Source organism: Caenorhabditis remanei, chromosome IV, assembly GCF_010183535.1.
Source record: "Caenorhabditis remanei strain PX506 chromosome IV, whole genome shotgun sequence".
Lineage (NCBI taxonomy): Eukaryota > Metazoa > Nematoda > Chromadorea > Rhabditida > Rhabditidae > Caenorhabditis > Caenorhabditis remanei.
Genome location: NC_071331.1, coordinates 16,584,320 through 16,611,727, shown reverse-complemented (window position 1 = coordinate 16,611,727; position 27,408 = coordinate 16,584,320). Strand labels below are relative to the sequence as shown.

Below are 27,408 nucleotides of genomic sequence, written 5' to 3'. Positions count from 1 at the left end.
TTTTTTTGTGTTAAAAATAAATATTCGCGCATCTTTCCTTAGTTCCTTCAAAAAATCTTTCAAAAACAATTGAAAAAATCACTTTCAGGGTACAAATTACTATGGGGAACAAAAGTAAAGAAAAACGAAAGGCTAGAAAGCGTCAGCTCTCCAACTCGAAAACCAACGAAGATCTGGAAGTCATTGAAGTGTCTCTTCAAAAGAAACGTCTTCTAGATGATTGTTCTGACATTGTTAAAACGGGTCATGCTGAGTCGGGAGAGAAAGGTTAATTGATTTCGAAAATACAATTATTAGAACTGTACATTTCAGAGAAACCATTGGAGATTCTACCGACTCGCGAATTACTAGGAAACCAGTTAGTTGCTGCTATTAGGAATCATCATTTTGCAATTATTGACGGCCCACTTGGAAGTGGAAAAACCTTTTTGGGACGATATGCTGCCAGCAAGCTTAATTTACCACTACATATCATGCAAATGGGCGATCAGATTGATTCAAAAGTATGAAAATGTCTCGTTCAATTGCACTCTCAGTTATTTCAGACGTTATTTGGATCATACCATTGCACAGAAGTGGCCGGACAGTTTGTTTGGAAAGAATCAACGTTTGCAAAATGGCTTCAAAATCCTGGAATAATTCTATTAGAAGACATTGATGCTGCAAACGCAGATGTGATCTCAAAGATTGTAGATATTGCCACTCACCGTCAAACGGATGCATCAAATTCTGAAAAGAATTCTCATTTTCACAGTGATGTTCGAATTATTTCCACTATGTCGTTAGTTTTCTTCTAAACAGAAAAATATCTTACGTTTCGAGATTTCAGGGGTAAAGGAAAGAAAGCAGCAGTTTTGGACGGTGTTCCAATGCGAATCCGCGTTGAACAGCTTTCGGATGATGAACTGAAAAGATTAGCATCGAAGGCATTTCCTAGAATTGCACACCTCGCTCGAACACTCATTTCTACATTCCGAAAGATCGAAAGTGTGCCGGGAACTGGAAATTCGAGACAAATGACCTCGACGTAAGCCTCAAGAATTCGTGGATTCTATTTTACGGCTCATTTTACAGGGACTTTTTGCGTGGATGTGCTCGCTTGGCTCTTCTTCCTGATATTTCTGCTAATGTAGAAAGCTTTGCAGAACTTATCGATGTCTGGTGTCTGGCTGATCCGAAACAAAGATCTTCTCCACTTTGTAATATTGTAAGTTTTAAAGTGGGTTCTTTTATATAGTCTATAATCTTCAGATCGCTGCTTCGTTGAATGTAAATCCAGATCGTGTTCATACGCATCTTTCTGTTCGCCAACCCGAAGTCAAATATGATGAGCAAGTTGTCGCTGTTGGAAGAGCTAGCCTACCCAGAAAAATGTCAATGATTAAAACTGGAAAACACAGACTAGGTCACACGAGAGATGTTGTTCAATTAATGGAACGGATTGTTGTCTGTGTTTCCCATAACGAACCTCTGCTTCTGGTGGGAGAAACTGGAGTCGGAAAGACATCAGTCGTGCAAGCAGTGGCTGATCTTATCGGTGTAACACTCGATGTGGTAAACGTCAGTCCGACTTCAGATTCCGATGAGCTCATTCAAGGGTATTCAGTTTAGATTTTGTTTCAACTTATAATCCTTCTAAATTTTATAGATATAAGCCAACGACAATAGGCCGATTGATGGAGCCTTTTACAAAATTTTATATGGATGTCTTTACGAAAAACTTCGATTCCAAAAGCAATCAAAAGTTTATTGATAATCTGGAAAAGTGCTTGTCTTCTGGAAGATTCAAAGATTATTTGAGTTTGGTGGAAGCAACCGCAAACAAAGCTCTTCAAAGAAAAGGAACGAATAAAGATGAGAGATGGGCAGAATTGTTAGTTCGTGCTAGACAAATCAAAGATGGTCTCGAGAAAGGAGCGGCTCCGTTCGCACTTCAGAAAGGAGCAGTTTTGGAAGCTGCTGAAAAAGGTCATTGGCTTCTTGTGGACGAGATCAATTTGGCTCCTCCTGAATGTCTTGATGCAATTGTTCATGCATTATCCGCATCTGGAACACATCCGAATTTCCGTTTGTTTGCTTGTATGAATCCAGCTACAGATGCCGGTAAAAGACGGCTTCCTCCAGGTGTGAGAACCAGGTAAACATTTTCTTTTGTTTGCTTTTGAAAAACATCATTTGTTTCAGATTCACAGAGTTCTTCGTTTCGGAAACAGCTGATCCATTCCAACTTGCTCTCATTGTTTCGGCTTATCTTCCAACTGTTTCTCAGCCATTCGTTGAAAATCTCGTGAATTTTTATCTCTCCGCCAAACAACTCTACCCTTCAAGTTATTCACTCCGAACACTCTGCCGTGCACTACTTTTCACTGCTGATAATATGTTCGGAAGTGTTGATCAATCTGTCTACGAAGCAGTCTCTATGGCTTTTCTCACGAATTTGGAAAATGAAGAAAAAGGAGTGATGAAATCCAAAATTCAAGCAGCTTTCAGATGCAAAGTGGGAGTGATGCCAGCTCCAAAAGAACTCCATAATTATGTGAAAATTGGTGGATACTATGTCGAAAAAGGAACATTCCTACCAGAAAGCGATCCGAAATATGTGATCACAAAAACTGTCAAAGGAAATTTAGCTGAAATCGCACGTATCGTTTGCAGTGGACGATTTCCAATTTTACTCGAAGGAGAGACCTCAGCAGGAAAAACATCGATTGTGTGTCACTTGGCAAAAGCTACAGGAAACAAAATTGTCAGGATTAACAACCATGAACACACCGATGTGCAAGAGTATATGGGTTCTTACGTAGCCGATTCTGGAGGTAGACTTGTTTTCCGTGAAGGAGCACTTGTTCAAGCTGTACGTGATGGTTCATGGGTCATCCTTGATGAACTGAATTTGGCCCCAACTGATGTTATCGAAGCACTGAATAGAGTAAGAAATGAACTGATTAAAGTATTAATGACATGTATGTTTTCAGCTGCTCGACGACAATCGTGAGCTTTTCGTTCCGGAAATAAATGAAACTATCAAAGCTCATCCCAGATTCCGACTTTTTGCCACGCAGAATCCTGCTGGATCCTATGCTGGTAGAAAACGACTGTCTAGAGCCCTCATGTCACGTTTCATTGTTCTTCGATTCCACCATTTGCCTATTGATGAGTTATCCGAAATGGTACGGGCCAGATGTGGCATTTCACCGAACGCTTCCTTAAAAATGATTGAAGTTTTGAATGAACTGAGAAATCGAAGAAGCCTGTCAGGTCTTTTCTCTGCTAGAGATGGTCTAATGACTTTGAGAGATGTCTTCCGATGGGCTAAACGATTGAGCACAGATGAAACTACGGACGATTGGCTGCAAATTCTAGTGAATCACGGATATTTCTTATTGGCAGGAAGATGCAGAAATGAGAAAGATGAGATTACAGTAGTGGAAACACTTGAAAAAGTAATCAAAAGAAAGATTGACAAAGAAGCTTTGTTCTCTCTCAATTCTCCGTATATGCCGACTGATGTGATAACCGAGAAAGTGGTGATGACACTTGGAATGAGAAGAATGTTGGTTCTAACGGAACAAGCATGGATTCGAAATGAAGCAGTTTTGATGGTTGGAGAAACTGGAGGTGGAAAGACAACACTTTCTGAATTAGTTGGAAGAGGAAAACTCCGGAGCATTAATTGCCACGAAAGAACTGAAACTGCTGATCTTCTTGGAAGACTTCGTCCGAAACATGATGGAGGATTTGAATGGTCAGATGGAGTTGTGATAAGTGCGATGAGAGACGGAGTTCCATTGCTCGTTGACGAAATTTCGCTAGCTGAAGACTCCGTATTAGAACGGCTCAATCCTTTGTTCGAAGAAGATCGAGCTCTATTACTCTCCGATGCAGGAACTGAAACGGAAGTTGTTGAATCGAAATCTGGTTTCCAAATGATTGCCACTATGAATCCAGGAGGAGATTATGGAAAGAAAGAGCTCTCGAAGGCTTTGCGAAACAGATTCACAGAAGTATGGACATCAAGTGACTATACAACTTCCGAACTCATTACAATTTTCGATCAGAGACTTGCTAGAGTGGACGCAACCAAAGAAGAAGCTAGAGTCACTCCAACTAGAACAGCAACTTCAATCGTGTCATGGATTTCTCAGTTTTTTGGAAAGTATGCTCATGTATTCAGGTAAAGGGTTTCTTAATTCTTGATCGAATTTAAAATCAACATTTTCAGACACGCTCCATCCGTTCGTGATGTTGTTGCTTGTGCAGAGCTCTATGCTTCGGCGATCAACGCACAGATTGAAAGTCCAATTGCTATTAAAGATGCTCTTTGTGCTGTATTTTTGGATTCTCTTGCCGGTTTAACTACACGTCTTCATATCGATCCGATTGAAGTGTTCGATGATGCACTCACTATGGTAGGTATCTTAAATTTACTCATGTGCTGAAGTTCTTCATTTTCAGCTCCACAATGAACTTGTCAAAACCGAACTTCTAAGTCAACTCTCCGATGTTCATCAATTCATCCAGGAAGCCAAGAAAGAAGCAGTGATTGATCAAGCATCTAATCATTTGAATGTTGGCCACCTCCGTATTTCATTCGGTCCGATTGTTCCGAAAATTCCTAAGGCGTTCTCTTTGAAAGCACCAACCTGCACTGAGAACTTCTATAGAATTGCGAGAGGTCTGCTAATTAGTAAACCTATTCTTCTCGAAGGAGCACCTGGATGTGGAAAATCGTCTACTGTAATGGCTCTTGCTCAACTTACTGGAAATCCAATCACTCGTCTCAATCTTAGTGATCAAACCGATTTATCAGATCTGTTCGGTAGTGATGTTCCAGTACTTTTGGAAGATGGAACAATGACATTCCGTTGGGAAGATGGACCAGTTTTGAAGGCGATCAAAAAAGGAGAATGGATTCTTTTGGATGAAATGAATCTTGCTTCACAATCTGTTCTAGAAGGACTGAATGCATGCTTTGACCATCGAAGAGTCTTATACATTGCCGAGTTGAATCGCGAATTCGAAATTCCTGCCACATCAAACTGCAGGTTTTTCGCATGTCAGAATCCGCGTGTTCAAGGAGGAAACCGACGAGCTCTTCCAAAATCATTCATCAACCGATTCACAAACATCTACACGAACGATTTGACGAAAAACGATATCGAGATTGTCTTGACTGGTGTCGACGAGAAAAACGTACTCACTGATGAAACACGAAAAGCAATGGTTGAAATCGGTGAACAATGCGAGAAAGAATCGGAAAGAGGCAGTTTCATTGGTGGACCATATTCATTCAATCTGAGAGATCTTCTGAGATGGTATGATTTGTTAGCTGTTGAACGAACTCTTGGAGAAGCCTTCGAATTGGTTTATATGGCAAGAACTCGCAGAGATGAGGATAAAGAACTCATGAGATCAATTTATGAAAAGACGATGAATGAGAAGTTGATAACTAGATCAGTGATGTTGACAGTCGACGAGAAAGAAATGAGAATAGGAAAGTGTGTTTTGAAACGGAAGTCAACTATTCCTATCGTTAACAAAAACAGACTTTTGGCATCACAATTGATACTGATGCATCGGATTTCCACTTGCGTCGAACTGAATTGGCTCACATTATTGGTTGGTCCGAGAAATTGTGGAAAGAGAGCAGTGATCGAAAACGTTGCGAATATCTGTAACAGACCGTTGAGAACGATTGCATTGAATGCTGATACTGACGCTCAAGAACTCATCGGAAGTTATGAACAAGTTGTTGACGAGAACTGCCTTCCAGATGCGAAGACAAAAATTGTTGAAATTCTCCGAAAAAATCAAGTCGAAGGTGTTCTGATAGAGAAAGTTCAAAATACCGAAGACCTGAACAAGTTGGAAGCAACTATCGAACTGGTTCTCTCTGAAATTGGAAACATTGAAGAAATCAGAGATGTTCTCAGCATTGCAAATCAAAGTTCGATGCGATTCGAATGGACAGACTCTGTGTTTGTGGATGCCTATTTGCATGGAGATTGGCTACTCATTGAAGATGTCAACTTATGTAGTGCTGCCGTTTTGGATCGACTCAATTCCTGTCTAGAGAGCGGTGGAAAACTGGTCGTAGCCGAACGACAGAACTCATACGAACCACTGGAACCTCATCCAGATTTCCGAGTTTTCTTATCAATGGATGCACGAGTTGGAGAAATTTCGAGAGCGATGAGAAACAGAAGTGTCGAAATCTATATTGATGATGACTCGAAATGGAACACTTGGCCAGATGATGTCAGAGCAGTGATTGGATCAAAAATATCAACCGAATTCAGCAGAACAATTTCTCGCGATCTCACTGTAGAACAACAACTGCATTTAGCTGCACTTCTTGAAGATAACGGTGAAAACTTCTCAACAGAAATAGCTCTGAAACTAGTAGGTGGGCATCGAGATGATGTAATGGAGGAAGATGATGAAGACGAGAATAATTACGCCATCGTGGAATCTGATCAAGCTCCGAAAATTGTTGAAATCGGTGGATTAACTGGACATTACGAAAAATATTTGTTATCTAGTTGGAGAAGAGCAGCATCCATTACAAAAACTTCAAATTTTGAAGCTATTCTTATGACATTCATTGCAACCAGTCCGTGGATTCTTCATAATCTTACTGAAGATCTAAAGACTTTCTTCGGAGATACTGTAGTTGGTGAGTTTGAAAAAAAAATTTTGCAGGAATAAAAATAATTTTTGTTTCAGATGCTGTTCTAAAGCGGATCCCAGCACATGTCCTCAAAACAAACAAGCGTCATCTCGTGGACGCCGAGTTCTCTTCTGGATCACCAACAGATTCCACGTCAAAGTTCAGTAGAGCTATTATTTTCGAGTGGATTCTTCAGATGATCACTAAAATCCCAATTGATCACGGATCAGCAGAACATTTGAGTAGCACTCTGACGAAATGTAAGATTATCACAGAGTCTAATTTATTCTACTTCTATCTTTGTTCAGATGAAATAGCCACGTGTGATGTCACCTTCAACAATTTGTCGCAGATTTCTAATTTGGTTAAATCTATCATTGAGATGTTCAAAACAACTTCGTCAATATCCCACAAAAGCCATCGTGAAGTTTGTGTCTCCATTTCATATCTTCTTCTCATTGCTGCTTCTCGACGTAGAATGACTACAAGAACTGGATGTGCTGCTATTTATTTAGCTTGGAACGATCTCAATAACGAAGCAGCAAAGACATCCGGATTGGATAGGTAGGAAACAATGGTTTTATTATTATCATCGTGAACATCATTTCAGCACAAAAAGTGTGAGAACAGTTTGCGATAAAATCAACGAAGGATGGACTTCCGAATCATATGAGGAATTCGTGAACGAGTTTATTCATAGATGGAGAAAGTTTTCATTTTGCAAGCCGTTTTCGAGCGAAGAGCAATCACAATTATTCGTTAAACATATCGAGCAAGTTCTGGGTGAAGATACTGAAGAGAACGACGTTGAGATGATTGATAACAACATGGAGGATGATGATGAAACTAGAAAAGAACCTATCGCCGTTTCTCCGATTGAACTGTCTTCAAAACTTGTGGAAAGTGTTGATGCGTTGTTCGAATTTCTATCTACCGGAGTTGTCGATCAGGAAAATGAAGTGTTCAAAAAGACGAACGTATTCTCGGGAATTGATTGGAAAGATCAGAAATCTTCGAATTGGATCCGCACAGCTTCTGTATTCTGTGCAACCGTAGCTGAATGCAATTTGAGCGATGAAGATACTGAAGAGCAGAATATTCTAGTTTCTGATTTTCTTTCAATCGGCGGAGGAGCACACTGCATTGCAACACGTCTCTTCTTCTCATCTCTTCATTATAATCCAGCTATGTCAAATCTCAGTATGGCTCATCTTCAAAAGTTCCCAATCAAGGAACTTGGAACAAAACTTTGGAGACTTGCAGTGAATTCATATGCTTTCCGAAAATCTTTAAAGCTTTCTCTTGAAAAATTGGGAGTCGGAATCGAAGGCTGGACGAATGGAGAGGCCAATGGGATTGAGTGCGGAATCGAGATGATGGAGAAGTCGTTACCACCTAAAGAAACACTCGATCCTGTTATCTTCGAAGAAGAACGTGTTCTTTTCATTAAAGCGAAACGGAGAATTGTGGAAAGACAACTGAAATATCTTGCTGAATGGAGAGAACTTATTGGACGACAATCGTCAGAATGTGATGTATCCTCGTCTCAAGTAGTCATTCAAGGTTTGAATAAACTCAAAGAAGAACTCTCTCAACTGGAAAACGAAGATGGTGATAAACAATCTGTGGTTTTCCGCCAATCTGCAACACAGTATAATCAGCTTTGCGCCGAAATGCGATCATTCCTCGAAGTAGCCAAATCTGCGATTGACGATGCGAAGAGTGATAATGGAGAACCGAACGACCAATCTATGATCATTCGATTGGCAAGAATCAAGTCGTTCGCAATGAGTGCTGAAAACTTTAGAATTGTAAGAATTCTCTGTCCCCTCATTAATAATACATTCTGATTTTCAGAGCATATTGCGCAAGTTCGTATCGTTTGTCGATGTGTCAATGCCATTTGTGTCTGGTCTTCTGATAGTCGAGATTGCGTTTAATGAAATCGCTTTGAAATGGAAACAAGAAGCCAAACGACATCATGCAACAACTTCTTCAGCATTCCCACGATACCTTCAAACGACACCAACATCTTCTGGTCTTGTGTCTAACGAAGTTACAAATTGGGCTATCAGAGATGGTTCACCAATGCCACTTCATCTTAAATCTGCAGTTGTTCGCAGAAAATTGGCAGAAATTGAAAACAAGAATAGTTCTTCAATTATTGAAATTCAATGGACAAGAGCACAATGGAAGAAATGGTATGAGAAGAACATTGCCAAAGCCGAGCAGAAAGATTTTGTCTATCGTACCAAAACAGAAGAAGAGAAGGATGAAATGGATATTGAAGAGTTCTTTACCAACCAAGAACAAGATTCACAAGTTCTACCAGACTCTGATGTCTCAATGCTTTTGGAAGCAATCGAACAAAAGAAGTTCACTTTGGTTGATGAGAAGAGTCGTAAACAGTCAGATGAAAGGTATGAAATGGCAATGGTTTGGATGCGATATGTCATGAGTGAAGTTGGAGCAATCTCTATTGAAGATGCCACGTGGAATCAGTGTATTGGTAAGAAAATAGTTGCAAAAATAACTTATCCAATCGAACGTTTATTTTTCAGATGGTGATCAAAAGCTGTTCGAAATTCTTGCATCTCACGAGGGTCTATCTGACGACGGTGAAGTAGAAGACACCAAAGTTGTGGATGTATACAGAAATTCGTCACTTCGAGAATGTCGTCGAGTAGCATTAATTCTGGAAAGACTGGCATCAAGGACACGAGAAGTATTGGAGCGATGGCCTGAAGTTGTTGCTCTCAAAACCATTATCACCACAATCGACGAGTTCTTTACTGTGTCTGTATCGACACCCCATATTAAAGTCGCCACTCAAATCGAAAACTTGATCGAAGTTTGTGAGCAATGGGAAATGATGGCTGATCGGGCGAATTCTTTGAGAGATCCACTTGGAGAGTTACGGAAGTTATTGGTCGACTGGAAGAAGATGGAAGTTAGATGTTGGTCAAGTCTTCTTGTTAACTGTGAAAATGAGGCAAAACAACGTGCCCAGCTTGTCGCTTTCCCACTTTTTGAATCTCTATTTAATGCTTCAACTCCGGAAATGGAAGCGGCTTTGATTCCAATGAGTATCGAATGGATGCACAATGCCACTCTTGTTGACTTCTCCACTAGAGTTCTTACCGTCGAATCACTTTCCCGATGGGCGAGAATAGCTGGAAAAGATGTGTTGGCAAAACAATTGGAAGCGGCTTCAAGACATTTTGGAATTTTCATTGAACGTGTTGACCAGAGATTGAAAGATGCTCGAGAACCAGCGGAACGAAGTTTGAAAGATTATCTCAAAGTTGTCAAGTACAACGATTTGAATCTGTGGAACATTCGAGTTTCCTCGACCAAAGCTCATGCTCAGTTATACAAGATTGTTCGGAGATTCAAGGACGCCATCAATGTCGAATTACACGACGATTTCGGGATTCTCCAGAAAATTGACGAGTGGAAACAGAAAGTCTTTGAGCGCGAAGAAAACGTGATTGACAAAGTTCTTGTTGGAGAGGAAATTGAGAAAAGAATCAAGCAAGTGAAGAAGTTCGCTACAGAAATCACTGATAAGGTTGCGATGCTCTGTGAAACAACTGCTATAGAGGAATTATACGATCAAACTAAAGCTGCCGATGAAGCCATTCGTACGATGATCAATTATATTGGAGAGGATGAGGAGAAAGAGAAACAACAGGGATATGCGAGAAATTCTAGACAAAGACAAATTGCAATGATGATCAAAGAGTCCCAAGCAATCGGTCTGAATGCTAGAAAAGCGGTTCTCTTACTTCAAGAAGATATTAACAAACGGTCTATTCTCGGCGTCATTTCTAAAGAAGAGTGTGAAAAAGAAATGAGGATTTGTGCGTCTGGACGAAATGTTGTCATCCAAAAGGCTAACAAAATTGATCAACAAATTGGAGTATCTACTAGGAAACACCTCAGTGGAATGATTGGTAATGCTTCTAGATTTTTAACGAATTCAAAGCAAGTGTTTTTTTTTTCAGAATACGGAATGGCATACATGTTGTCTCTGCAAACAAATATTTCAACTCTGAAATCTCAAGTTTCCAAATTACAGTCTCAGTCTGAACAGCTTCAAGCTATCAGTGAAAATCAGATAGTAGGATGGATAGTCGATCACGAAATTGTTGAAGAACGAGCTGCAAATGTTACCAAATTGATTTCAACTATCCAAGTCTTCATTACCTCCATGAAACGGAGACTAGCTTCCATTCCAGCTTCTTCAGATGGTTCGTTGGTTTTTATTATAAACTTATTTTAAAAGTTCATTTTGGTGTTTTCAGAGTATATTCGATCGAAGACACATCTACATCCACTTTCAAAACTTTCCCAAACCGATGAAGTCGCTCAGAAGCTAATCAGTTGGGTTGAGAAGTTGTCGACTCTTGTTGAAAACATGAAGCGAACAAATGATAGGCTGGTATCTACAAACTCCTCTGTCTACAAATCAGATGATTATATTGTTTGGAGATCGCAGTTGACTGGTGATTCACTAGAGCTTTCGAACGATATTAATCTGTTTGATGGTTACTTTGATTCGGAAAAAATCCAAATTTCAAAATGTTTGGAACAAATTCCAATATGGACGAAAGAAGTTGATTCATCCGATTCTGTCGAAGAAGTTGATACAGATATCACTAATTTGTTATTGCTCGTACAAAAGATCTATAAGAAATTGGAGTGTGTGACAAAAGGAGAAGAAGAAAAATCTCTTGATCAAATCAATGTACTCGTGGATATTCTGAAACAATCCGATATTCAGTCTGTTATTGAAAGCATCTCTATTATTGTTCAAGAACATTCACATGGAGAAAAGAGCAGAAAATATGTGAGAGGAATTGCTGAATTGAGTATTATTACTGCAGGAATTATCGAAAACAGTGTTGTCCACTTGACAAACTGTCTTGGAAATTTCTGTGTATTCTACCATTCGATGCTCTCGATGACCATGCAACTATACGAGAAAGGATATGTTAATACGATTCCGAAAGCCGAGAAACAAGAGTCCGGTGATGGTCAGACTGACGATAGTGGAGAAGGAGGAGGAATCGGAGAAGGTGGAACTGCTAAAGATGCAAAAGATGTCACTGAAGAAATGGAGGAGACAGGTCAGATCGAAGGTCTCGAAGATGAGCAGCCAGCCGATTCCGAAGAGCATGAAGCAAAGAATGATAATGAAAAGCCTATCGATATGGAAGATGACTTTGCTGAAGATCTTCAAGATATTGATAAGAACGAAAAAGGTGATCAAGATGAAGGAGAAGATGAGTCCGATGAAGAGCCGGATGTTGAAGATCAAATGGGTGACGTTGAGGAAGAGGAGGAGAAACAGTTGGATCCAAAGATGTGGGATGAAGACGAAAAAGAGCAAGACAAGGAGAAGAATATGGATCAGGAACAGCAAGCTGCAGAAGATCAGACGGATGAGATGGTTGCGAAGGAAGACGAAGCACAGACAAAAGAAGAGAATCAAGAGAAAGAAGGTCAGGAAGAAGAAAAAGATGAAGGATGTGAAGATGATGATCAAGAGAACATGGATGAAAGAGACAGAGAAAATGATGAACGAGCAGAAGATCAAATGGATACGTCAGAACCGAATAAAGACGATGAAATTCCTGAGAAAGGAGAAATCGATGAGACCGAAGACGGTGACGATGGAGATGAGACTGACAAAGAAGACGAGGAAGCCATTGAAGGCGAAGGAGAAGAAGATCAAAGTGAGCAGCAAGATCTAGAAGAAGTCGATGATTCTGAGCAGGCTAACGAGAAGAGAGACGAAAATGAAGATGAAGCTCTGGAACAGGGAACAGGAGGAGAGAAGAATGATCAAGAAGAGAATAAAGACGTGACAGATGGAGGTTTAGCTGAAGAGGAAGAAAAGGAAGATCAAGAGGATAAAGATGAGAAAGGAGAAGGAAAAAGTAAATCTGATCCAAATGGAGATGGTAGCAAAGGAGAAGCACCGAAGGAGCAAACTGAGAAAGATGAGAAAGAAAAGAAAGATGATGAAGAAGATGACGAGAATGTTGAGAGGAAGAGAGAATTAGCAACTGATGATGCTCCGATGGAAGAAGCAGAAATGGGAGATGGTGAAGAGAATGAAACGGGTCAGCAAATGGAAAATGCAGAAGTGTCGAACCGTCAAATGGTTGGTAAAGGAACGATCGAAGAAGCTCGTCAGACTAAGAGGGAGGGCAAACGTGAAGAAGAGAAGAAGAAGAAGAGAGAGCTGAAGGATGCTTTAGAAGGAATTGCTGGAGATGAAGGTGGAGAAGTCGACGATGATGAAGCTGAAGAAACAAAGGATGCTCATATTCATATGGCTGCTCACGACATGTTTACAGTGGTGAGCTACTCGAAATCACATTGTACTTTTTATTTTTTGAATTTCAGATCGAAGAAACCACAAAAGATCTGGTGACAGGAATAATCGATAAAACAGAGGAACATGAGGGCCGAACTCCTGAAAAATCTAGCATAAGGCCAATAAATGACAAAGCTGATGAGCAGTGGGCTGCAATGTCTCGAACGGTCGGATTGTTGGCTGCTGAACTTGCAGAGAATCTGAGATTAATTCTTGAACCGCAAAGAGCGAATAAAATGCAAGGAGACTACAGAAGCGGAAAAAGATTGAATATGCGGAGACTAATTCCCTATATTGCGAGTGAATATCGAAAAGATCGTATTTGGATGCGAAGAACGAAAAGAGCTCAAAGAGAGTATCAGGTGAGATAGACGGATGTTCGCGGCTCCTACCTATAGTAAATATTTTCAGATCCTCATTGCCGTGGATGATTCTGAATCAATGAATGAGAATGGAATTCATCAAAACACTTGTGAATCTGTTTGCATTGTTGAAGATGCTCTGAGAAGGTATTTATTTTTTTCTCCATTGAATTTTTCTTGATAGAACGTATTAAGTTTTCAATTGGCTTTTTCTTCTATCAATGTTATGAAAATTGAAACGGATACAATTTCAGATGTGACGCTGGTCGAGTCTCTGTCTGCTCGTTTGGTGCCGATGTCAATACGATAATTCCATTCGGGGAAGCTTCTGCCAGTAGTAGTATCGAAATGCTCAAACAAATGACGTTCTCACAGAAGAAGACTGATCTTCTGTTGCTCCTGAAAACAGCTAAGCAACAATTAGATGAAATGCGTACTCCAACATCTGAACAAATGTTAATTGTCATTTCTGATGGAAGAGGAGCTCTATCACAAGGAGCCGATAAAGTACGAGCACTCTATTCCGCTCTTCAAGGTGTCACAGTTTTGTTCATCGTTCTCGATTCAGGGAAGAAATCTATTGAAGACCACACGGTTGCATCATTCAAAGACAATAAAGTGGTGAGTTTCTCCATAAACACAAAGTACAATGTTTGCTTTTCTCACCCTCTTTTTCGGTTCTATTGAAACTGCTGACAATTTTCTGATCGTATGTCATTCAGGTACTCACGCCATACTTGTCGCTGTTCCCGTTCCCATTCTACGCACTCGTCAAATCCGTTGAACAGTTACCGTCGGTCATTGCTGAATCGATTCGCCAATGGTTTGAGATGACAACGCAACATACGTAGAAATCGAAACTACAAACTACAATTTTAATCACATTCTTGTTGATTTATACATTCTCGGTTATTTTATATTTTTGTTATCGTTTTTGTTGAATTTTCGTGGACTTTTCCACTCTCTTTGTTATTTTTTGTTATTAACTGTTTCAGTTTTCCTTCAATTTTATTTTATCGATTGATTAATATAATAAAAATCAATTCCAATCGAATGTCTTTGTGATTAGACGGGCTGTACCACCCCGAATTATGTTTTTATCTTCTTTTTCGAATTTTGTCCTTCTCAACCGAATTTGTTTTAGAACTTATAACAAGATGAGCGTTCTCGAACAACTTAAGGCTGCCTCCGTAGTTGTTGCAGATACCGGTGACTTCAATGGTAAGAACATTTCAGCACTTTTAACCTGGAATCGTGAATGATTCTGACATTTTCAGCTATCAAGGAGTTTCAACCTACTGATGCTACCACCAACCCATCTCTTATTCTGGCTGCATCCAAAATGGAACAATACGCTGCACTCATCGATGAAGCGGTGACTTATGCCAAAGAACACGCTAAAGGTCACCAAGAAATTGTTGAAGCTGCCATGGATCGTCTATTCGTAGTTTTCGGAAAAGAAATCTTGAAGACGATTCCGGGAAGAGTCTCGACCGAAGTTGATGCTCGTCTCTCTTTCGATTCTCAAGCTTCCATTGATCGTGCTCTTGGACTCATTGCTCAATATGAAAAAGAGGGAATTTCTAGAGATCGCATTCTGATTAAACTTGCTTCGACATGGGAAGGAATCCAAGCTGCAAAGTGAGATTTATAGTTTTTTGTTTCATTTCTTTTTTGATTTTCAATTTTTAGGTTTCTCGAATCTCAACATGGAATTCATTGCAACATGACCCTTCTTTTCAATTTCGAGCAAGCCGTCGCATGCGCTGAATCAGGTGTCACTTTGATTTCCCCATTTGTTGGTCGTATCATGGATTGGTTCGTAAAGAACACCGACCAAAAAGCGTACACTCGTAAAGATGATCCGGGTGTTGTCAGTGTCACGCGTATTTTCAACTACTACAAAAAGTACGACTACAAAACTCAAGTCATGGCGGCTTCATTCAGAAACACGGAAGAAATCAAAGGATTGGTTGGTTGTGATCTTCTCACTATCTCTCCAGCGTTGTTGAAACAACTCGCTACTGAAACTGAGGCCGCTCCAGTAGTTCTCAGCACTTCTCATGGTAAAGAATGCCTTATCATCTTCTTGATTTAAATTAACTTTTTAGCCAAACAACTCGATATGCCAAAGGTCAGCATCGATGAAAAGACTTTCCGATGGGCTCTCAATGAAGATGCAATGGCTACTGAGAAACTTGCTGAAGGAATTCGTAACTTCGCTAAGGATGCCAGAACCCTGGAGAAATTGATCGAAGCTAAGATCTGAACACCTTTATTCTATAATACATTTCCAAGCTCCTGTTAATTATGTGATTTTCTATTTAATTTCGTTCATTAGAGTTGTGAGTAATATAATGTCATTTCGTTTTAAAAATGAATGTTGTCTTCTGGATGACCACTTCATCTTCAGATGTTGAAGTAGCAGGACTAAGTTATGTAGAACACATCAAACAGGGACGGAACTCAATATATAGAAACAGTACGAAAAACTTAGGTGGCTAAAAACATGAATTAAAATCGAGTCGATACTTTTTCAAAAACAGTGTGCAGGCTGAGTTTCAGCACAAATAAAAGGTTTTTGAAGTTTTCACCTAATTTTTGGCTTGTCAAGTGGAAATATTAGTCTTTGTGTATCGGCCGGAAAATTAGTGTTGAGATCGTCAAAATACCACAATTTTGAGTTTTGTATTTTCTTTTATTGGCATTGAAAACACTTCATTGAGTTTCAGATCTGTTAAAAAAAGCTCTGATCCACCTGGAGCATATAACAAAAATCTTGATTTTCAATTCTCCGTAGGCAGTACTAGAGTTTGAATCGGGAACAATAGTCAAACTCCCTTGCAGACCCATCTATTCCCACCGCCATGTGTCTGTCCTCTGAAAGTATCTTCTTGTGCTATACAGTATATAGATAACAAGTTTTTATTTATAACAAAAACAATTTAGAGCTTTCCAAGATCACGAGCACGAGCACGTTCGAGCTTGAGCTTGCGAGCGTCAGACTTAGCAGACATGACACCTCCTCCCCAGTGCTTGCGGATCTCCTCATGGCGCTCGCTGAAGTTGTTGTTAACAGTCTCGACGAGCTTGTTCAGGGCAGACTTGTCCTCTCTAAAAAAAATTAATAGGATAACAATTTAAAAAACGCGATTCTTACGGGTTGACATCAACGAGAGCAAGAGCAGCTGTGGTCTTTCTGCGGACTACGGTTCCGAGGGAAGCCTTTCCCTTAATGATGGCATAAGGAACGTTGTACTTGCGGCAGAGTGCTGGAAGATGGAGAACAATCTCGACTGGGTTCACATCGTGGGCAATAAGAACCAATTGAGCTCTGCGGGTCTCAACAAGGCGAGTGATGGTGTTGACTCCGTGGCGAACAGTGTTTGGACGCTTGGTGACCTCCTCCTTCTTTCCAGCAGCGCGAGCCTCAGCACGAGCGCGAAGACGTTCTTTCTTGGCTTCGCTAGACTCCGGGCGGTACTTGTCCAGAAGCTTGAAAGCTTGTCTAGCTGGAAAGATAAAATTATCAATGTTTTAAAACTGGAGAGTAGAAAAATCTTACTTCACCTGTCAGAGTGGATGCGTCAGTGCGAAACACTAGGTTTTGCTTATACTACATTACTCTGATAAGAACTTAGCTATACCAACCGGACTGGCTATCAAGGGCGGTTCTGAATTGGTTGATGGTTGGTGGAATCTTCAGACGCTTTTGGAGAATGGCAGATTGCCGTTGGAGACGGATGTACTTTGGCCACTTGACGAAACGAGTCACATCTCTCTTTGGCTGGATATCCTGACCTAAAAATTAAACTATAATAGTTTTCTTCTAATAGGTGTAATTTGCATGGTTTTTCCTAACCGTCAATGGCCCATAGGGCCTACGGAAGGATAAGGAATATGCAATTCAGCCCGGGCATCTCAAGTAGCGGTAGAGGGCCACACAGACTGTTGATTTTCGACACGGTGGACCGAGGTCAACTTTACTAAAAGCCCTCGATGTTCCACTAAGAAAAGCAATCAACCCCGAAGAGGATCGCTAATCACGTGTCAGTATTGACCGCATTTGGAATATCAAAAAAAACTAACCAATGTTGAAGTTGCGTGGTCTCTTTTCGAAAAGTGGATTTTTCACCTCCTTTTGCACTTGAGTTTGAGCGCGAATGTGCGCTGGAACAGCAGCGACTTTCTTCTTGATGACCTTCTTGCTTGGCTGAAAATTCTTAGAGTTTAAAAAGCAACGACTTCCAGCGCAAAAAGCTGTTGAGCAAGAAGCTAAACAGCATTTATGCTAATTGGAGAAAAACTCACCATCTTGTACGGACTATTGGCCCAAAAGTGAACCTAAAGTGAAGTTTTAGGCCACAAGGCAGTGTTGACTGAGGATTCAACGTTTAATACGCAGCAGCGAAATTAGTATAACAGAGCGAAGTTGCACTACGTTTAATTCCACGGCCGCGGCCACTTGGTTTTTTTTTCTACGCGGCTGTTTTAAAATAAGGTGTCTAAACCAGACTAAATATTCAGTAAAACGGGTCAATCGACCCGGGTTTGCAGTACAAAAATTAAATTTTTGAATTTTAAAGACGAGTTTCCCGCTATGTTTTCAAATTTCGATTAGAAGTCGAAATATACAGAATTTTCAACAACTTTTACTCAAAATTCAGAACGTATTTTTGAACCCAGACCGGCAGAGGTTTCGCAAGTCCGTTCTAAACAGCTTAACAATATTCGGTATAATGAGACGAATGTTTACTCGAGATTCGATAATTTTACATAAATACTGTATTTAACACTGTATAAAAGCGCCCCTTTATTAGAGGCGCCTATAATACAGTTTTTAGGGTAATCACTCTTTTCTTCTGCATTGTGACCAGTAGCGGGAAAAATCTCTAATTCAGAAAAGGTCAATGTATTAATAATCTTTTGGATCGACACATCAATTTTAATTGATTTTATTTTTAGATTTTCTTTCAATTTTACCGCTTTCAAGTTTTTAGAGTCAAATCGTTCACTCCTTCAAGGGATGTTGCCAAAAAATCTTCTACTTATTTTTCGTGCTCGGATCGCGGATTTGGTGTTTACTAAATGCTCATCATTCTATTTTTTCAGGTTCCCGGTCTGTTACATTCAATCAAAGGCAGGATTTACAAAGTAGGAAATCGAATATAAGCAATGGTATGTACGAAAATGTACGAAGGTAATAGGATCACGTACTTAAGGTGAATGATAGAAAAAGAATCGGTGCGAAACTTAAAAAAGAAATCGGTGCAAAACTACAAGAAGAACATCAGAAGGAACAAATAAAATGTGTCAAACAAATGGGTGCACTCGTGGATCATCCGGATGCTGGTCTTGTGAATTTTTCAAAAAGCGTTATGAAGGTATGTTGTTCTTTATTCCGATAGCTCAAAAAGCATTTGTGTCTTTTAGAGTTTTCAATTCGAGAATAAATCTAATCCAGCAAAGTATCACGAGTATCTAGTAGCTAGTATTCCTGATCGAATTAAAATACTTAAAGCGGGTTCTAGTGTGGTCACTGAACAACCGAATTGGGACCAGTATGCATATTTCAAAAAGGAACTACGCAAACTTATGAAAAAGATGTCAGAAGATGAAGATTTGAAACGCTTCTTCCGTTATGATGTTGGTAATGCTACTGATCTTGCTCGAAGTTGTCGATTCATAGCGCAACGAATTGTTCAAGGAAGACACGAAGACGGTACTGAAGGAATGAAAAAAGTGAAAGCAGACAAACAAAGACGACTGAAAAAAATTAGGTTAGTTTTATACAATCAAATTAAAAAGATTTTTTATTTTAGCGGACTCGAAGAATACGCCAAAGTTTTTATCCCGCCTCAAATCCGTATTAAAATAACAGATAACATCACGTTTAACGATTTAGACGTACTGCCAGTTTATTCTGACCTTGAAAACGAAACGTTGGAGAACTTGGACATACCGGATGTTCTCACTTATAATTACATCGACGTGAACTTCGTAAATATTATTCGAGAGAAACAACTAGCAAGAGCGATTGCCCTCTCTGAAGAAGAGCAAAATCATGTATGACTTTGAATGCTTATTTGATTCAAGATCAATCTCGAATTTTCAGATAAAGTGTGATTGTCATTCCGACCAAGAATCATTAATTCCGTGCTATGAAAATGATGCCTGTCCATGCTACATAATGAACAAAAAACTGATGAAATTTCAAGTTGACAATGGAGAAGAACCCGTCAAATTTGTGAGTATTTTCATTTTCTTTATTCACGACTAAAACGAATTTTATGCTTTGGGACCCTGGAAATCTATTTTAAACGTTTTATCACTCATTTTTCTTTAATCTATTGTTGAAAAAAGATATTCTATCTCGGGAATTCGAATTAGAATTAGTAGTTTGAATATTAAAGCTCGCTCACAGAACTAGGAAAAAGACCGATAACCGATGTTTGCTCTAATTCAGCGAAGCTGTTTCGGCCGCTCTCATTCCATGAAAGTATCTGGTAAACTTCAGAAAAGTCAGCAAATATCAGGTGTCGCTTTTTCCGCGGACTTTCTGAAACTCTGACTAAAAAATGAAGGCTTACCAGATACTTTCATGGAATGCGAGTCGTCGAAACAGCTTTAAATTTAAATAAAAATACTTAGAGTTTCTTCTCAAATATAGGTGATTCAGCTTTTGAGCCAATTTTACCCATTGACAAAAAAATAGGTTTTCGTAATTTATTTTTCATTTTTCCAATTAATATTTCATTAAAAGTTTCGAAGTAAGATGAATTGACTTTCATGATAACTCAAAATGGTTTCTAAGCGTAAGAGTTAACTTTATTGTTGTTAATATTTGTAAATTGATCAACTTGTTAGGAGAACAACAAAGAATTCCAACATTTTTAAATTCGTTTAAGTTTCAAAGTTTGAATTTCAAACCGAAATCGTTTAGTATTTTTTATTTATAGAAGACGTTCGAGCCTATCAACTTCAATAACATAAAAAACGCATTCTACAATCATGTCTCATTCGCCTGTTCCGAATTGTGCAAGTGTTCTGGAAAATGCTCAAACAACCCTCTTTTTCTCATAAGCAAGAGAATTTTCCCTCTTCAAATTCACAGAGTTGATAGCCTAGTTGGATTCCAACCATTCTCTCCAGTGTTCATTCCTGCCGGAACTCCAGTGGCCTTATTCACAGGCGAACTCATTTCACGTGAATATTTGAATGAAAAGGATGTAGACTATTCTTATCAAATCACTTACGACAATGACGCTAAATGGCGCGCATTTGTTCTCAGTATGAGAAATCAGTTTTCCGAAGAGTACGTGCAAATACTCGTTCATCTTTGCTCACTTAACTACTACATCAATCCAAAGCATCACGGAAATATTGGCAGAACAGCGGGGCACTCATGTGTTTCAAACATGGATATGATGAAAATTTATCAAAAAAGTTTAACTCCAGCTCATGCCAATCTTATGATGTTTACACTCGAGGACATTTTTCCTGGAACGACAGTAAGTTATTGATATTCGTTCTCTCCCAATCTACGTGCTTTCAGTTAACAATCGATTATGGATACGCGTTCGCCGATAAACTGCACAGTTTTTGTAAATGCGGCACGTTTGCATGCATAAACAATCCAAAAGGAGAACCTTTTGAGACGTTGAACAGCTTTAGTGTATGTATTCTAAAGTAAATATGCATATTCAGAGACTTATTTTCTGATACGAGCATCAGAAAATTAAAAATTACCATGATACTCTGACTAGTGACTAGTGACTAGTGAGTGAGTCTTAAGAGGCCATTGCGAGCCGGACCGGGCCGATTTGAAAATTTCAGTCCAGCCCAGAAAAAATATTAAGGGGAAATGGAGTCAGACTCATTTTTACTGCATCCCGTTTTGCATCGGAAAATTGGATTTTTAAATGCAATCTTTTGAAACAATTCAAAACATAGGTATCTTTTCTTGAAGCTGGGCCGACCGGGACGAAATTTGGCAAGTTTGGTTGAACAATGTTTGATTTATTGCTTTTGCAGCTGGCTGTTTGTGTCAAGGAAATCCACGACGAAAAAAGGAGACAGTATTTGAAAAACGTGGTCGAACCTTTAAAAAGAGAAATGGAAAACTAACCCAATTTTAAATTTCAATGCTTATACTTGTATTAATGATGAAATTTGTATTATAAACTGTGCTAAATAATAAACTTTACACCATTGTTCCCCATTTTTCTATAATACATTGTTTTGCTTCAACATTATTTACCTAATTAGGATTGAAAAGTGGAATTCCTTATTATCATCTCTCTTCACTTTGTTACAGAAGTTCCAATTAGATTTAAGACTGACGTTTAACGTTTATTACTTGTTGTTTTCTTATTGTTCCAGAAAAGTAAATGCCTATTCACATGAAAATTCTTCAAAAATTATTAAAACTGCTACACAATTCACATATCATATTTAATAGACATCAAAAGCTACAGTAACCCAAGTTGTAAAATAAAATATTTGGAAGAATAAGAGACCCATAAAATGTATTCCAATATGACGAAGTATACTCCCACGATTCATATGCTTATTCAAATCAGTATTTTTATCATCCTATTTTCTTTTTCGACACGGTACACGTATCAGCAATAGTTCTCTCTTTTTCATTGATTCTTCTGTTCATCCAGTTCACGGTGCAAACCTTAAAATTCCTTTTCAAGTTTTTAATCTTTTAAATTGATGTCAATCAATTGGTATAGAGGAAAAAGCTCCGTCGAGAGCCATGATCAATTGCATGTCAGTTCGATCAATCGTCTTCGTCTCTTGTTCTCTCTTCATATATATTTCTTTCTTCTTTCAACCAGTCTCTTCCATCCACACACCCCGAAACCTCGCTCGTTATTTCCATCGTTATTCGTTTCACACTTTTCAATAGAATTCATATATTTTTTAATATGAAACGCTCCGATTTCTATCAATAATTTTGTTACCTTTTCAGAAGAACTTGGGCAAGAACTACCACGTGGAGACGAAACGGTCAAATAACCGGCGGCCTTTGGTGGACAGGTTAGTAGTTATCAGTTTTTTTTTCCATTAAGTGCCAGTAATATTCATTACGTTTCTGTTATAGACATACGTATCAAATCACGAAAGTTCCATTTAGTTTTCCGTATTTATGCAAAAATAAAAGCGTTGCACTCAATTCTTTCTCGTTTTTTTCCCAAAAAGAAAACTCGAAAATGTTCGGTGCTCTTTTCCAATCCGCTTCTAAAACACCATTCCGTTGGATTCAAATCTTAAATTCTCATAAATAAGTACCAATGAATGCGTGATGTTAGAGTCGAACTGACGATGTCTTGATTTCGCACTCAATCTCGTCTTTGACCCTCGTTTTCTTCTCTCCCGTTTTGTCTTTTAATCCCTCTTTTCTCTGTTCATGCTTTCTCTCAAACGGCTCATCTTTATATTGTGTTGACTCAAAATGGACTGCTGCTTCTTCTTCTTAATCAGACCAAAAACTGCGTTTCCTAGAGTAGGTTTTTATGTTATTTTTTCTCCAGACAATTGCAATGTTGTTCTCGATGTACGAGGAATTGTGCCACGAACCCTCATTGTTTTTCAGTTACTATGAATCATTGGTTTTTCTCTATTTCAGTTCAGAGTTGAATTATTTCACCAGATTTTAAAATTAGCAAACACATTCAACTTTTCAATTTTCGTAGGTTTCTATTAACAAAGTGGTTGAAGTCATTTAGCATGGATTTCGTTTCACCCTCAGGAACTTTCATCGACGAAATCATCGACTGAATATTTATAATAAACCCAATTGTTCAGTTCCTCCCCGATTGTTAAGTCTTCCACTAAAAATGATTGAGAAAGTTCTTGATGATGTCTCATGAAATTCAGGATGTAGTTGTGGGTTGAAGATGCGGCATAACACAACTACCTCACTAATCGTTTGACTATTTTTTTTGATATAGAGTGGAAGCACACGTTTTGTATATGTTTTGATACGGGTCTGGAGACAGTCGAAAAGAAAAAGAAGACGTCGGAGTGGGAAGAAGAAGAAGCGACGATCATCATCAGTGACGACGATAAAAAACCAGTTTCACTAGTGTGGATGTATGCCACCACACTGCGCCTCGGCATTAGCAGCAACACGGTCGATACGGGACTGTCTTCTTTCCCCTTATTTTCTTCGTCTTTGACAAATCGTTGTCATCATCGTTTTGTGTTGATTGCGCCCAGCCTCTTCTTCTTCTTCTTCTTCAGCATTGAATGCTGTGTATGTGTTGTATGTGTGCTTTGTGGGCAAACGAACGAAATGTATATCATGATTATCACAACTGACACGACTTCTTACTCTTCTTTTTCCTTCTTCCACTACTACTTCTTCTGCTTTTTCTCTTTTCCGTAGCCACTTTCAATTGTTTCGGTGACGCACTGCCCTCAAAAAATTGGGTTTTGTGTATGCGCCGATAAGAGCGGCAGAAGAGCATTGATTCCAATTGAGAGGTGGCCGTCACGTAACCTGACACCTTAAACAATCGAAAAAATGACGCTTCACTTCAGTTCTTAGCTGGTATTCTCTAGTCTTCAGCCTTTTTTTCAAAATTCAATTAATTAGCATTCGAATCTCCATGACCTACCGAAAATTTTTTTCTCTCTGAAAAATGGTATTCTTCTCAAAATATAAGGGTTCAATTTCGGAAATTATTTTTAAGAAAAAAACTGCATGCGTGGGAAAATGGTTATTTTTTTCTGCCCTGCACTCTGTTTCTATCTTCTAGTGCTTCGCTTTTTTGGCCACTCGGTTCCATAACTGAGATTACCGTAGTATGAGACATCCCCATTGAAATCCGCTTTAAAAATTGATATATTTTCTCTGAATCGCTCTATTTCTCTTTGATTTCTATTGAATAAGTTAGTAGTAAGTTCCCTTAGAATGTAAAATTCCTCATATATTCTAATTATGATAAACATTATCAATCTTCCAGAATTCATTAGAACGCACAGATATGAATGAAATCGAAATATAGTTTATTGGAGCGAATCTGATATGTTTACATCATTTACTATTTCAGTTTTTTTCTATTCCGTTTTTGAATCGTTGGTTCCAATCTAGCGAAAATTCGTCGACGCCTTCATCAGTCGTGTCTTTTTTAAAATTCCTTTTTCATAAATACAAGTATGGGAATTTGAAAATAAAAATGAACAAAGAAGATGGAATAACATACGAAATGGAACCTCGAACGTTGGTAAAATTGATAAGAGGAAGTGGTTTTGATATACCGACGGAAGAAAAAGATTGAACTCGGGTTATTTATTTGTTGTTCGATGAGTAGAGAACTGTGTAGGAATGTTTACTTTCGTTCCCTTGGTATACAGGAACAATGAGTCAATCAAAGTATTGACCGATCAATTTTGTTAAAATTTGAAGGGTGGTGTCACTTTGTTCATGTTTCACCTAGTTCTTACTGTATTTTATGCGTATGCATTGTTGAAATTGCGAGAAGCCTTATGAAAGAAGAAAACACAATCTTACTACAAATTACTGATTGAAGTAATAAGGTTAGTAATGCAAGAAACCAGAAGAAGAAAATTTGGAAGTTTTAATTCATTTTCCTGCTCCTAGAAATAATGACTGTGATAGTTCAACAAATAGATTTGGGAGCGATGAGACATAGACATTCATACAAAAACGATTGAAGCTGAATTTCGATCAGTTAGGGATAAGCATCGTTTATTGCTTCCTCCTTGATGCCACTTCTTGATCGCATTTATTGTCTCTGAATATCTAAATATCTTCAAATCACGTACTCTCTCTTGCCTTCTCTCTCGCAATCAGAAAGGTGCGCGAAGGCGGCGCATGTCGCTTACGTACAGGGCGCGCTCTTCTTTGCGGACTGGTTTTCTATCCTTCCGTCGTCTTCTTCATGGTTGCTACTACCGATGTTGGCACCTGCGTCTCTAGGATTCTACCGCATTCCTCGACAACGACGACGCAATGGGTGTACAATTCCCGCGTCTCCTTGCTCGCTTTTTGCGCAGTCTGCAATGTGCAGCTAGAATAGACAAATTTTGAAAGAGTGTGAGACTTATTGTATGGCTCTCTCTCGGAAATGAGCGCAGAAAGAGACTACGGGGGCAAATCAACTTGGTACTGTGTTATGTGCGGTGTCTGTGTGTCAAGAAGTGCGCACACAGGCACAAGGAAATGTTCACGCAATGTGCCCGCGGCACGCAGCTCAATGAAGATTTTCGATATGGCGTCAATGCAAAGGAATCAAACCGTCTGTCCGGATGTCGTCTCAATTTCCTCATTTTTCCCCATTCCATTTGAAAAATTCTTACCGACAAATAGAGTGAACAAAGTGAAGAAACTACTTTCCATTTTATTGCTACAGTTTTTTTTCTCAATCGGCGCTTCTGAAAGTCGCCTTTATTCGTGTCTCTTTCTTCCTTCTTTCACTTTCCGTCGTTCAGTTCGCAAACCGAATTCTGTGGCCTTCATGTTTCTTTCTCTTTTTTTCTCAACTGACAGTCGGAAACTGTTAGATGCTGCTGCAACACTTACCCCCAAAATATCTGAAAGTGAGGTAAATTTCCTTTTCTCTTTCGCCTTTTTCTTTCTAAATATATCAAAATTTTCATCAAGACGACCTCATAATTATTAGTGTATTCACTTCCCGGATAATGTTGAACAAGAAAGATCAATATCTCTAAATCCAACTTCTCCTTTTCTAAATTTGGATAGATTGAGTAGGAATTGTTTTGCTTGTTGTCACCCCTGTGCACGATCGAATCGTTTCTTTCATTTGCCTCGACCGAAAAAGAAAGTTGTGAATGTCACGAAAATTAGAGATGAAACTGTAGTCGCACTTTTTAGTTTAAAAAAAGAATATATTTTGTTTAAAACTCGTTCTTTTTTGAAAAAAAAAACATTGAAAAATATACGCATGTTGCGTTTCGTTTTCCTCCCAGCTAGCAAATGTTGTGCAATATCTGTCACCTACAATCTATTCACATGTCTAGATCCATTATTGATTTCTCACTTTCATTGAACCATTCTCATCATTTCTGATTGTCACGTAACCTTTTTTGTTTCACTGTTCGCCTAATTTCGTTACCACGTGAAGAAACACGGTATGTTGCTATTGATTAGGCCGTCTTCGTTGCATCAACCAATAAGTGAGTGAGATAAAAACTGGTTCCATATCGGCGAGAAAACTTTCTTGCGTCTCAAAAGATAGATCGGTTTCTAAATGTGTGTATGCGTAGAAATATCTTCTCACTCTTCTTCTTCTTCATCTTCTTTTTTCAAATTTATCGAAATCTGAGAGTAAATTTGTGTCTATTTTTAATATTTTCCGACATATTTCAGCCGTTATGTGACATCACGAATCATTGGGGATCAGAATTAAAGTTTAGAGCGCCATAAAACTAGTCATTATGAAGATATTTTTCTTTAAATAAAAAAGTAAAAATAACTTTGAAAAACCGGTTACCTTCTTCATTAGAAACTTTTGTTTACCTATTCCTTTTTCTAGTTTCCTTTTTTCATCATATTGCCCTCGAAGCTACAGTAATCCTTTTTCTATTTTCAACTAGGCCGTTTCAACAATGTTCGGTTTTCTGTTCTTTATCTCTCGCGTGGAATTTGTTATCATTTGAAAACAAAAACAACATAATCTTATTAATATTTCATGATTTTCACAATATTCTATACTACTTGTCAAGTTTGGTAGGCGTTATTAACCGTGCCACTGTCGCCACCGTCGAGTTTTTATTTTCGCACGTTCCGTGTCGTCTTCTTTTTTGGCTGATCATTTCTATCGACATCATGTGATGAAAACAAATGTCGTACACTGTCACAGGCAGAAGACAGTATAAATCAATTTAGTTTTCGTTGTAATATGTCAAACGAATGAGAACTAAAAGAAGATAGACTAGAAGGTTGTGTAAACAATTGTTGCTCGGATCCGTATTAGTAGCTCGTGTGTTGC

At 38.8% G+C, this 27,408-nt stretch overlaps 4 protein-coding genes across 4 annotated transcripts; 3 read left to right on the top strand and 1 right to left on the bottom strand.

Annotated features, from left to right (window-relative positions):
- Nucleotides 1-101: 101 nt before the first annotated feature.
- Nucleotides 102-14,271, top strand: GCK72_014633 (uncharacterized protein; the record flags this gene model as incomplete). Its single annotated transcript, XM_053730382.1, has 22 exons — nucleotides 102-267; nucleotides 313-503; nucleotides 546-781; nucleotides 830-1,027; nucleotides 1,075-1,207; nucleotides 1,252-1,598; nucleotides 1,649-2,137; nucleotides 2,185-2,929; nucleotides 2,976-4,174; nucleotides 4,223-4,409; nucleotides 4,456-6,676; nucleotides 6,727-6,930; nucleotides 6,979-7,234; nucleotides 7,281-8,481; nucleotides 8,528-9,179; nucleotides 9,232-10,626; nucleotides 10,678-10,923; nucleotides 10,978-13,040; nucleotides 13,088-13,420; nucleotides 13,470-13,567; nucleotides 13,675-14,041; nucleotides 14,143-14,271. 22 exons carry the CDS (start codon nucleotides 102-104, stop codon nucleotides 14,269-14,271), a joined length of 13,056 nt encoding a protein of 4,351 aa, XP_053585154.1.
- A 306-nt stretch (nucleotides 14,272-14,577) lies between these two features.
- GCK72_014632 (uncharacterized protein) lies at nucleotides 14,578-15,689 on the top strand (the record flags this gene model as incomplete). Its single annotated transcript, XM_053730381.1, has 4 exons — nucleotides 14,578-14,641; nucleotides 14,698-15,061; nucleotides 15,113-15,486; nucleotides 15,532-15,689. 4 exons carry the CDS (start codon nucleotides 14,578-14,580, stop codon nucleotides 15,687-15,689), a joined length of 960 nt encoding a protein of 319 aa, XP_053585153.1.
- Nucleotides 15,690-16,365: 676 nt separating this feature from the next.
- GCK72_014631 (uncharacterized protein) lies at nucleotides 16,366-20,757 on the bottom strand (the record flags this gene model as incomplete). The annotated part of the gene is made up of 5 exons (XM_053730380.1): nucleotides 16,366-16,534; nucleotides 16,581-16,932; nucleotides 17,072-17,221; nucleotides 17,510-17,633; nucleotides 20,677-20,757. 5 exons carry the CDS (start codon nucleotides 20,755-20,757, stop codon nucleotides 16,366-16,368), a joined length of 876 nt encoding a protein of 291 aa, XP_053585152.1.
- Nucleotides 18,509-21,547, top strand: GCK72_014630 (uncharacterized protein; the record flags this gene model as incomplete). Its single annotated transcript, XM_053730379.1, has 8 exons — nucleotides 18,509-18,574; nucleotides 18,643-18,804; nucleotides 18,854-19,200; nucleotides 19,243-19,486; nucleotides 19,536-19,667; nucleotides 20,380-20,931; nucleotides 20,976-21,095; nucleotides 21,455-21,547. The coding sequence occupies 8 exons, from the start codon at nucleotides 18,509-18,511 to the stop codon at nucleotides 21,545-21,547; spliced, it is 1,716 nt and encodes a 571-aa protein (XP_053585151.1).
- Nucleotides 21,548-27,408: the final 5,861 nt, after the last annotated feature.